The sequence below is a fragment of the Coregonus clupeaformis genome, unplaced genomic scaffold, assembly GCF_020615455.1.
Source record: "Coregonus clupeaformis isolate EN_2021a unplaced genomic scaffold, ASM2061545v1 scaf0872, whole genome shotgun sequence".
Lineage (NCBI taxonomy): Eukaryota > Metazoa > Chordata > Actinopteri > Salmoniformes > Salmonidae > Coregonus > Coregonus clupeaformis.
The window spans coordinates 29,762-42,500 of NW_025534326.1; the positions used below are offsets into that span (position 1 = coordinate 29,762).

At 44.8% G+C, this 12,739-nt stretch overlaps 1 protein-coding gene across 1 annotated transcript in view; it reads left to right on the plus strand.

Annotated features, from left to right (window-relative positions):
• Positions 1–1,545: 1,545 nt before the first annotated feature.
• LOC123485859 (wnt inhibitory factor 1-like) overlaps positions 1,546–12,739 on the plus strand; it is a gene marked incomplete at its 3' end in the record, with an annotated part of 50,920 nt that continues 39,726 nt past the window's right edge. The window contains exons 1-2 of the mRNA XM_045216959.1: positions 1,546–1,829; positions 2,158–2,297. Of these exons, the coding sequence (XP_045072894.1) occupies positions 1,682–1,829; positions 2,158–2,297 (288 nt within the window). The remainder of the gene's footprint in view (positions 1,830–2,157; positions 2,298–12,739) is intronic.

Consider the following 12,739-nt stretch of genomic DNA (forward strand, 5'->3'; position numbering starts at 1 on the left):
TAAAAAGTAGGTTCTATCTAGTGTGTGTCTGACAGAATTATATTTAAATGAGTCGTTTTACAAACACATTGTTTTATATGAATATTGATTTAGGAGGTTTGCCTCAAAGGGGAGTCTAAGGGTTGAGCCAATGAAATAGATTCGATTCGATTTTTATTTAGTCACATCCACAGGGTCGCAGATGTAGTTGCAGTGTACAGTGAAATACTTAAGCGCCGAGCTCCAACACTGCATCATTCCTATAATAGTCTATAGGAATCTATAGTCTATTATTTATTGTATTTTGTGAGCACTGTAGACTATTTTGCACAAACCACCTAACTGTATGATAAAGGCCTACTACATAGCCTACTGTATGAGAGACTGTCTTGTATGCATGTCGTGTCACCTTTAGACCAGGTGAGGGCATGATTACATTTACATTTTAGTCATTTAGCAGACGCTCTTATCCAGAGCGACTTACAGTTAGTGAGTGCATACATGTGTGGAATAGGGTTGTAGGAAATGTAGTCTACATTCATTGGAAGTTCACAAATAAGAATTTCGTGATTAATAAAGGTTGTAGGCCTACTGGTTTGAAACATTCTATTGTAGGAGTTTTATGGAGATTTTTTATTTAAAAATAAAATAAAAATGAATTAAAAAATGCTTTATACTCAGTGTAGCCTATGGGATTTGTTCTCCAGTGATCCAGTGAGATTGATTTGAAATATTTAATCAATTGACAAAACTCGGTTGGAATGCAATAAAATAACTAATGTCTGGAATTTCTGCATTCTCACCCGTTTCCACTCAAATACCCCGGAGTCCCATCCTTTAGAAGAAGGCACCAGGTGACATACCACCATCTGAAGTGTTTATCTTGGAGAGTTTATGAGGCTTATAAGACATAGACCACACAGGAAGATGATTTGTCTTGAATTCCCCCCCCTTTTTCCTCTTCCTATTCTGGAAGCTTGAATTGAGTCAATGCAACAAAAAAAATATATAATGTTTCAGAGAATAGGTCTACTAGCAACATCATGCAATTCTCATCACCATGTGAATATTTTGTAGGCTATCAATTATATAATGATTGTTATGTTTATTTTACTGGGATTCATCATAGCTCTGTAGCTCAGCTGGTAGAGCACGGCGCTTGTAACGCCAAGATAGTGGGTTCGATCCCCGGGACCACCCATACACAAAAAAAATGTAAGCACGCATGACTGTAAGTCGCTTTGGATAAAAGCGTCTGCTAAATGGCATATTATTATTATTATTATATTATATAAAAACGGATGTGCATGTAAATAAAAAACCCAGGAAAGATTAGACCAATACTCCGACCAATAAATAAGTATTTATAGTGCCAGTTGTTTGTCAACATGTTAAGCCATTTACTTCCCACCGCATGAATCAATAGGCAGGGGCATAGCCTAACTAAATGTGCACCAACTCTTTACTGCCCACTGCGCCACCGTGTGGCCACACACCCTCCCTGCAGCGCCTGCTGTGTACAAGTAGCTTGCGACGAAGCGCAGGCGTCTCACTGTCAATGAAAGAGGCTCGCTCTCGGCAGACCAGACTAGAGGACAGTGCCTAACCCAGGATACTCAGACGCACAATTTTAACTACGAGGAGACCGAACGGAGATCAATTCACAATTTAAAGGGTTAGATTTGAGAGGCTGCAACTCAGAATGGCTACCGAAACAGCCTCTGTTTTTCTGTCCCCCTTCAAAACGTGCTTTCTTCTACTTTTGGGTGGTTTGGTGTCCAAAGCTGCGCAGGACCAGCAGGGAAGTTTGTACATGTGGATTGATGCCAACCAAGCCAGAATCCTAATTGGTAAGTAGCGTTTATTTGCAATTAACCAATGTTACAGTGTCACTTGTATTGGCTTAACGTGCATAGAAAAGTTGGATTGTAACTTTAACTTTAAAGGGATGAGTTCCATGCACTGTGACCCCTATTATATTGGACTGAGTTAACATTTTGTAGCCACCCCATGCTCTTTCGCATGTGTTGATGCTCTTGTTGAAATGTCAGTGTGTGTTATTGTGCGGGGTTTGGGGAGGATATCTTTGATCGTGTCAGAGGGAAAGATTGCCCCATTTACAACTGACTTAAGGAAAGGTTAGGGGATCATGTTGTAAATGTGTGTGTGATTGTGCAGGGTTTGAGGAGGATATCTTGATCGTGTCCGAGGGGAAAATGGCTCCATTCACAACTGACTTCAGAAAGGCCCAGCAGAGGATGCCTGCGATACCAGTGAATATCCAGAACGTCAACTTCACCTGGCAAGCTACTGAACAGGTAGGAGACGGTGACAGGATCACATTAGCTTATAGGCCTACCTACATTTGAAAAGAGGAAAATATGTATATTTGATTCCATTTATTGTAAGACTTTTAGTGATCATTGATAGGCCATATCAAAGGCTATTGATCTGAGAACATGCGCGTAATTGTAGCCTAATGCACAATGCGGTGACTAGTGTGCAATTCTATATGGCAAAAAAGGCTGTAATTCATTTTGTTTTGATAAAATAATGATACATTTTGTTGTTCTTATTATTTTGAATCGGTAAGGCTAATAGCCTATATTTAGTACGCATTGATTAACCACATTATGCATAAAAAAAAAAAACTCACTTCAAATGAAGAATGTCTTTGAAATTATTGTCTCGATAAAGATCAATAAACTAGGCAAGAGCCACCGACTATCCCCCACACTTAAGCCTTCATTCATAAACTAGTCCACATTTCTTCTGAACTATTGTTTCTCACGCTCTCCCCTACATCAAAGACCCAATTCTGATCAAACAACTACGCAATTTTGAGGTTTAAAAAAAATAAGCCTATGTGCGCGGTAGCAGCAGATGATTGATTTTTTTAAAAGAGTTTTAGCTTGAGCTCTCTGACCAGTTTCCTTTTTAATATTCTAATTCCCGTCTCTTGCGGTATTTTACATGTCGGTGTCGTGGAACCTGCCGCCACGGATCAAAGCACCGGGCCGCGGCGAGGCCGCCTCTAGGACATGTGCCAAACATCTGGTCCATCTGCGCATTGAAAACATTGGGTCAAATTCTCAGACGCGTGCCAGACCCAACCCGCGCGCTTTATTGGAACTGAGAGGGAAAAGAAAGTTCCATTTGGGGATTCGCTTTGTGCAATGGTGTTATTGCCTTGTTCATAATCTTTGTTATGAGTAACAGCTTTTGCAATAACAGTCAGTGAAGTGGTAAAATATTTTTTTTTATCTACACAAAATGCCTTTCAACAAGTCTTCTCTCTCCTATAAGGGATTTGGTAACCTTACTGTGAGGCCGTTGGACAATATTGACATTTATGTATAACACACATAAAGCGGTTATAAACTATTGATGATAATAATGCAATGAGGATGAAAATGTATCCTCTTTTATGTTCAGAGACTTTGAGCTTCATGAAGACTTCACAAGAGGAGCCTAGGCTAAACATTACCAGTGGTGTGGCACACATCCCTGCAAGGCGGGTCCCCAATATATATATATACAGTGGGGAGAACAAGTATTTGATACACTGCCGATTTTGCAGGTTTTCCTACTTACAAAGCATGTAGAGGTCTGTCATTTTTATCATAGGTACACTTCAACTGTGAGAGACGGAATCTAAAACAAAAATCCAGAAAATCACATTGTATGATTTTTAAGTAATTAATTTGCTTTTTATTGCATGACATAAGTATTTGATACATCAGAAAAGCAGATCTTAATATTTGGTACAGAAACCTTTGTTTGCAATTACAGAGATCATACGTTTCCTGTAGGTCTTGACCAGGTTTGCACACACTGCAGCAGGGATTTTGGCCCACTCCTCCATACAGACCTTCTCCAGATCCTTCAGGTTTCGGGGGCTGTCGCTGGGCAATACGGACTTTCAGCTCCCTCCAAAGATTTTCTATTGGGTTCAGGTCTGGAGACTGGCTAGGCCACTCCAGGACCTTGAGATGCTTCTTACGGAGCCACTCCTTAGTTGCCCTGGCTGTATGTTTCGGGTCGTTGTCATTCTGGAAGAACCAGCCATGACCCATCTTCAATGCTCTTACTGAGGGAAGGAGGTTGTTGGCCAAAATCTCACAATACATGGCCCCATCCATCCTCCCCTCAATACGGTGCAGTCGTCCTGTCCCCTTTGCAGAAAAGCATCCCCAAAGAATGATGTTTCCACCTCCATGCTTCACGGTTGGGATGGTGTTCTTGAGGTTGTACTCATCCTTCTTCTTCCTCCAAACACGGCGAGTGGAGTTTAGACCAAAAAGCTCTATTTTTGTCTCATTAGACCACATGACCTTCTCCCATTCCTCCTCTGGATCATCCAGATGGTCATTGGCAAACTTCAGATGGGCCTGGACATATGCTGGCTTGAGCAGGGGGACCTTGCGTGCGCTGCAGGATTTTAATCCATGACGGCTTAGTGTGTTACTAATGATTTTCTTTGAGACTGTGGTCCCAGCTCTCTTCAGGTCATTGACCAGGTCCTGCCGTGTAGTTCTGGGCTGATCCCTCACCTTCCTCATGATCATTGATGCCCAATAAGGTGAGATCTTGCATGGAGCCCCAGACAGAGGGTGATTGACCGTCATCTTGAACTTCTTCCATTTTCTAATAATTGCGCCAACAGTTGTTGCCTTCTCACCAAGCTGCTTGCCTATTGTCCTGTAGCCCATCCCAGCCTTGTGCAGGTCTACAATTTTATCCCTGATGTCCTTACACAGCTCTCTGGTCTTGGCCATTGTGGAGAGGTTGGAATCTGTTTGATTGAGTGTGTGGACAGGTGTCTTTTATACAGGTAACGAGTTCAAACAGGTGCAGTTAATACAGGTAATGAGTGGAGAACAGGAGAGCTTCTTAAAGAAAAACTAACAGGTCTGTGAGAGCCGGAATTCATACTGGTTGGTAGGTGATCAAATACTTATGTCATGCAATAAAATGCAAATTAATTACTTAAAAATCATACAATGTGATTTTCTGGATTTTTGTTTTAGATTCCGTCTTTCACAGTTGAAGTGGACCTATGATAAAAATTACAGACCTCTACATGCTTTGTAAGTAGGAAAACCTGCAAAATCGGCAGTGTATCAAATACTTGTTCTCCCCACTGTATATATATATATAAATCATGTTTTGGGTTTGGGCCCCCCAGATAGCATATGAACCAGTGGAGGCTGCTGAGGGGAGGACAGCTCAAAAATAATGGCTGTAATGGAGCCTAAATGAATCAGGAATGATCAGGGGCAGCTATACCATAAGGACCCCTTATTCATGTCCTCATTACATGTAGTGCAACAAGTCCACTCATGATCTGGAAAGTTCTCTACTTTTTGATAGATTTAAACAAACAATATTGACCATCACCATGGTCACAAAAACCATCTGCCTGATCGATATATGAATTTTGGTTAAAATATGTTACATTTAATTAGGTTTTAGAGTCATAAAGCAACTGATGAAAAAAACTAAATCGCTACTGTGTGTACCACTATGAATGAAGAAAATGGTCACTTTTGTCAACTCCGTAAAAAACATAAACTCTGTCAGATTGTTTGTCTAACGTCAGGGTGGGAATTGAACCTTTTGGTCCACCAGACTGGCATACCAGACACCTGTGCCTCCCCCTCAAGGCAAAGGGGCCCACCAGCTCTAGAGGCCCATACGCCTGTCATCCATGTCTATTTTATTTTTAATTTTTTATGAATAAATCATTTTGACAGTAACCCTCCCAAAACAAGTATAAGGAAATACTAGTGATGAAAGCTACGAAAGCGCCAGTGCAATAAGTGGAGCTTACTCAGGCGTTTCAAAAGCGCATATCAGACCGAGAGCCTAATGCTTCTTAGGCAGGCTAGTTCTTTATGAGTTTTAGTTTAGAAAACGATCTCTCCGCAGAAGCGACAGTTACAGGGATGGTAAAAAACTGCTTGATTGCCGTAGCAACTTCAGGGAAACTGGTCAGAAGGGAGTTCAAATGCAGCAGTTCTGTAACGTCCGTTAATTGAGACTCTCGTTCTCCTTAATTGCCGGCCTCAACACGTTATGGAAATAAATTACATTACATTACATTACATTTATGTCATTTAGCAGACACTCTTATCCAGAGCGACTTACAAATTGGTGCATTCACCTTATAGCCAGTGGGATAACCACTTTACAATGTTTTTTTTTTTTTTTTTTTGGGGGGTGGGGTGGGGTAGAAGGATTACTTTATCCTATCCCAGGTATTCCTTAAAGAGGTGGGGTTTCAAATGTCTCCGGAAGGTGGTGAGTGACTCCGCTGTCCTGGCGTCGTGAGGGAGCTTGTTCCACCATTGGGGTGCCAGAGCAGCGAACAGTTTTGACTGGGCTGAGCGGGAACTGTGCTTCCGCAGAGGTAGGGGAGCCAGCAGGCCAGAGGTGGATGAATGCAATGCACTCTTTTGGGTGTAGGGACTGAATAGAGCCTGAAGGTACGGAGGTGCCGTTCCCCTCACAGCTCCGTAGGCAAGCACCATGGTCCTGTAGCAGATGCGAGCTTCAACTGGAAGCCAGTGGAGTGTGCGGAGGAGCGGGGTGATGTGAGAGAACTTGGGAAGGTTGAACACCAGACGGGCTGCGGCATTCTGGATGAGTTGTAGGGGTTTAATGGCACAGGCAGGGAGCCCAGCCAACAGCGAGTTGCAGTAATCCAGACGGGGAGATGACAAGTGCCTGGATTAGGACCTGTGCCAAAGGGGTTATCCCACTGGCTATAAGGTGAATGCACCTATTTGTAAGTCGCTCTGGATAAGAGCATCTGCTAAATGACGTAAGTGTAATGTAAATGTACTCTCCGAATGTTGTAGAGCATGAACCTACAGGATCGGGTAAACCGCCTTGATGTTAGCGGAGAACGACAGGGTGTTGTCCAGGGTCACGCCAAGGCTCTTCGCACTCTGGGAGGAGGACACAACGGAGTTGTCAACCGTGATGGCGAAATCATGGAACGGGCAGTCCTTCCCCGGGAGGAAGAGCAGCTCCGTCTTGCCAAGGTTCAGCTTGAGGTGGTGATCCGTCATCCATACTGATATGTCTGCCAGACATGCAGAGATGCGATTTGCCACCTGGTTATCAGAAGGGGGAAAGGAGAAGATTAGTTGTGTGTCGTCTGCGTAGCAATGATAGGAGAGGCCATGTGAGGATATGACAGAGCCAAGTGACTTGGTGTATAGCAAGAATAGGAGAGGGCCTAGAACTGAGCCCTGGGGGACACCAGTGGTGAGAGCACGTGGTGCGGAGACAGCTTCTCGCCACGCCACTTGGTAGGAGTGACCGGTCAGGTAGGACGCAATCCAAGAGTGAGCCGCGCCGGAGATGCCCAGCTCGGAGAGGGTGGAGAGGAGGATCTGATGGTTCACAGTATCAAAGGCAGCAGACAGGTCTAGAAGGACAAGAGCAGAGGAGAGAGAGTTAGCTTTAGCAGTGCGGAGAGCCTCCGTGACACAGAGAAGAGCAGTCTCAGTTGAATGACCAGTCTTGAAACCTGACTGGTTTGGATCAAGAAGGTCATTCTGAGAGAGATAGCAGGAGAGTTGGCTATAGACGGCACGCTCAATAGTTTTGGAGAGAAAAGAAAGAAGGGATACTGGTCTGTAGTTGTTGACATCAGAGGGATCGAGTGTTGGTTTTTTGAGAAGGGGTGCAACTCTCGCTCTCTTGAAGACGGAAGCGACATAGCCAGCGGTCAAGGATGAGTTGATCAGCGAGGTGAGGTAAGGGAGAAGGTCACCGGAGATGGTCTGGAGAAGAGAGGAGGGGATAGGGTCAAGCGGGCAGGTTGTTGGGCGGCCGGCCGTCACAAGTCGCAACATTTTATCTGGAGAGAGGGGGAGAAAGAAGTCAAAGCATAGGGTAGGGCAGTGTGAGCAGGACCAGCAGTGTCATTTGACTTAACAAACGAGGATCGGATGTCGTCAACCTTCTTTTCAAAATGGTTGACGAAGTCATCCACAGAGAGGGAGGAGGGGGGAGGGGGAGGAGGATTCAGCAGGGAGGAGAAGGTGGCAAAGAGCTTCCTAGGGTTAGAGGCAGATGCTTGGAATTTAGAGTGGTAGAAAGTGGCCTTAGCAGCAGAAACAGATGAAGAAAATGTAGAGAGGAGGGAGTGAAAAGATGCCAGGTCCGCAGGGAGTCTAGTTTTCCTCAATTTCCGCTCGGCTGCCCGGAGCCCTGTTCTGTGAGCTCGCAATGAGTCATCAAGCCACGGAGCTGGAGGGGAGGACCGAGCCGGCCGGGAGGATAGGGGACATAGAGAGTCAAAGGATGCAGAAAGGGAGGAGAGGAGGGTTGAGGAGGCAGAATCAGGAGATTGGAGGGAGAAGGATTGAGCAGAGGGAAGAGATGATAGGATGGAAGAGGAGAGAGTAGCGGGAGAGAGAGAGCGGAGGTTGCGACGGCGCGTTACCATCTGAGTAGGGGCAGAGTGAGTAGTGTGGGAGGAGAGCGAGAGAGAAAAGGAAACAAAGTAGTGGTCGGAGACATGGAGGGGAGTTGCAGTGAGATTAGTAGAGGAGCAGCATCTAGTGAAGATGAGGTCAAGCGTATTGCCAGAGTGAGTAGGGGAGGGGCAGAGTGAGTAGTGGGAGGGGCAGAGTGAGTAGGGGGGAGGAATTACCTGTATAGGAAGCCCTGGGGACAGGTTGTCTGGACGCTGGACAGCCAATCAATTGGCAGATGCAAACAGATTACCATCTTTAGCAGACAACAGTTCTTTAGGGCTTGAACACACAAAAAAAAAGCGATTTGGTTCGTACTGGTGAACCGATGTTTGAGTTGTGTGGTTGCAATAGCAACAGTCCCTTATCTCTGGTATATCTTGGCATGCATCATTCAAGACTAAGTTCATATTGTGTGTCTCAGGAAAGACTGTCTGGGGCGGCAATACTCGGTATAGAAAACAGTCAGTTCCGCTACCTGGACCTAAAAGCCGCGGTGAAAACATTTGCACACACAAAAAAAAAAAGGAGGCTTCAGGTCTCTCAAGTTGGATTTAATTTGATTTAATTGAATTGACCTTGAATATTGCAGCCCGTTTGTGTAGGCTATTAGCCAGACAAAACCCACTGAGGTCAACAATAAATAGTGGCTGAGTTTATCCTCAAGCCGACTACTTTTCTTCCTCATTGTTAGGCTATTTGATGCGGAATTTTTTATGAAACATTTATAAATAGCATCTAAATATGGTAAATAGCTACAGACAGTATACTGCATAATGACACAACCCATAGTGAGGTAGTGGTTTGGAGGGTGGACTGACTATTATTTGGCATAGTCCCCTGTGTAGCTCAGTTGGTAGAGCATGGCGCTTGCAACGCCAGGGTTGTGGGTTCGTTTCCCACGGGGGGGGGGCAGCATGAAAAATGTATGCACTCACTAACTGTAAGTCGCTCTGGATAAGAGCGTCTTCTAAATGACTAAAATGTAAAAAAATGTAGACTGGTTTTACGCGCGAACTTTCTATCCAAGCTGGGAGAGAGCGCGAGACGGCTAACGTCATGCTGGTTCAGGTAGCCTCTACAGGACGGTTGTATACCTTGCTGGGTCCAGAGAAACTGCGCGTCACGCCCTGACCTTAGAGATCCCCTTTATTCTCTGTTTTGGTTAGGTCGGGGTGTGATTTGGGTGGGCATTTTAGTTTTTCTATTTCTATGTTTGGTCGGGTGTGGTTCCCAATCAGAGGCAGCTGTCTATCGTTGTCTCTGATTGGGGATCATACCTAGGCAGCCTTTTTCCCCCACCTTTAGTTTGTGGGATCTTGTTTTTGTATAGTTGCTTTGTAGCCAGCAGAACTTTACGTTCGTTTTGTATTTTGTTGTTTTGTCGGTGTTCACGTAATATATTAATATGTTCGCCTACCACGCTGCACCTTGGTCCGATCCTTTAATCAACGAATGTGACACTGCGTTACGCCAGTGCAGACTCTGTGGCAGGTACCAGCCACTCAGATTCTATTAACCAGACAAATTGTTTTTTATTTCGCCATAATTACACCAAATATCACAAATAAAGGATGAGCTTTGTAATGTTTCTTAAACAACAAATGTATCACTAATAAGAAGTAATGTGGTATATTGCTCAATACAATCGTCTTTTATATATACAGTGTATATTCAAGAGTGTACAAAACATTATAAACACCTTCCTAATATTGAGTTGCACCCCCTTTTTTTCAGAACAGCCTCAATTCGTGGGGCATGGACTCTACAAGGTGTCGAAAGCGTTCCACAGGAATGCTGGCCCACATGTTGACTCCAATGCTTCCCACAGTTGTGTCAAGTTGGCTGGATGTCCTTTGGGTGGTGGACCATTCTACACACGGGAAACTGTTGAGCGTGAAAAACCCAGCAGCGTTGCCGTTCTTGTCACACTCAAACCGGTGCGCCTGGCACCTACTACCATACCCAGTTCAAAGGCACTTCAATCTTTTGTCTTGGGGTATAATGAATTAGTTAATGATTATTTGATAAAATATTGAATTTGGCCTTTACTAGAAATGCTTTTGATAACACGTTCAATAATGGCTAAACAGACAGTCAAAAAATAAATCATAAGGAATAAGGTTTTGAAGTGTCTGTCCTATAGCTAGGATGATATGAGAAAGATCAGGAAGTATTTTAGTTTCTTGGATATTTAACTCCCTTTTTTTTTCATTGGCACAAAACTACCTCCGTACTTCCATTCATTTTTTGAAACCGTTACCAGGTTCCTTCTGACGCGTCACTTGTGGACACCATCGTGTTCGTGAGAGTCTCATCTGTCCATAAAGTATTCGTTTATACCCCGTTCTGACGCTTACAGACGTTTGTGAGAAAGACAGATGTTCGGGGACGTCTCCTGTCTGATAAACAGCGCTGTAGCACTGACAACTTCCACCGCAGATGCAGAAGGCCGCCATAGGTGGATGCGGTGAATTGAAAACGCAGCCCATACAAAAAAAAAACCCGGATATCTCTAGCTTAAACGGATGGATATTGATTGGGGATTTTTTTATTATTATGTTAATTTGGATTGACGCACGGTCGACTCTTAAGGATGAAGGGGGGTTCCGTTACCGTGGTAACACCGCGCCGCGTCAGCGTCAGACGTGAGAATCTCCGTGTCTCTTCGCTAGCAGCAGACAGTTGCAGCAAACTCAAACTAATATTGAAAAACAACCTTAGTGTGTGAACAAAACAATGGAACTAGCCAAGACACACCAGGACAGAGGGCTGAAAGACTGGTTGTTTTTATTGAGGATTTTCAAATGAATCATTTTCCATATATTTACTAATGTTTGTATTGAACTTTATTTTTATTTTTTATATGTCTGTTTTGAGTATCTGTTGTCAACTCCGTCAGTGGCTTGTCAACTCCATCAGTGATGGAGTCAATATTTTTTTTATTCGGGAAAAATATTTCAATCACTGTTCAGGCAGAGGGGCCCCGCGAAACTGCACTACTCCACTACACATAACATGTGCTGCTTCCGAACAAGGCAGCGTGACAAATCATTTATGAATCATGAGTGAATATAGTGCACTACTTTTGACCAGAGCCCATAGCATCATATTCCCTATATAGTACACTACTTTTGACCAGAGCCCATAGCATCATATTCCCTATATAGTACACTACTTTTGACCAGAGCCCATAGCATCATATTCCCTATATAGTACACTACTTTTGACCAGAGCCCATAGCATCATATTCCCTATATAGTACACTACTTTTGACCAGAGCCCATAGCATCATATTCCCTATATAGTACACTACTTTTGACCAGAGCAAGGGAATAGGGTGCCATTTGGGGACGCAGGATTGTTCCCCTGCCACACGAGGGGGCTGTCTCTGTCAGGGAGGAATCCCAGGGGCCCCATGGGCCACGTGTTACATTGTTAACAGGTCAGAGAGCCATGACCTCACCGCTCCCTGGGTGGGAGGCCCCTGGACCACGGTGCCATTCATTCTTCTATAAAGATCACCCTCTTCTCCTCCTCCTCCTCTTCACCCTCTTCTCCTCCTCCTCTTCACCCTCTTCTCCTCCTCCTCCTCTTCACCCACTTCTCCTCCTCCACTTCACCCTCATCTCCTCCTCCTCTTCACCCTCTTCTCCTCCTCCACTTCACCCTCTTCTCCTCCTCCTCTTCACCCTCTCCTCCTCCTCCACTTCACCCTCTTCTCCTCCTCCACTTCACCCTCTTCTCCTCCTCCTCTTCACCCTCTCCTCCTCCTCCACTTCACCCTCTTCTCCTCCTCCTCTTCACCCTCTCCTCCTCTTCACCCTCTTCTCCTCCTCCTCTTCACCCCTCTCCTCCTCCTCCTCCTCCTCCTCCTCCTCCTCTTCACCCTCTTCTTCTCCTCCTCCTCTTCACCCTCTCCTCCTCCTCCTCCTCTTCACCCTCTTCTTCTCCTCCTCCTCTTCACCCTCTTCTCCTCCCCCTCTTCTCCTCCTCCTCTTCACCCTCCTCCTCCTCTTCACCCTCTTCTTCTCCTCCTCCTCTTCACCATCTTCTTCTCCTCCTCTTCACCCTCTTCTCCTCCTCCTCTTCACCCTCTCCTCCTCCTCCTCTTCACCCTCTCCTCCTCCTCCTCTTCACCCTCTCCTCCTCCTCCTCTTCACCCTCTCCTCCTCCTCACCCTCTTCTCCTTCTTCTTCTTCTTCTTCTTCTTCTTCTTCTTCTAATAGAGTTAGTGGTTTGTTAGGAGGGGTGTTCATGGATGGTAG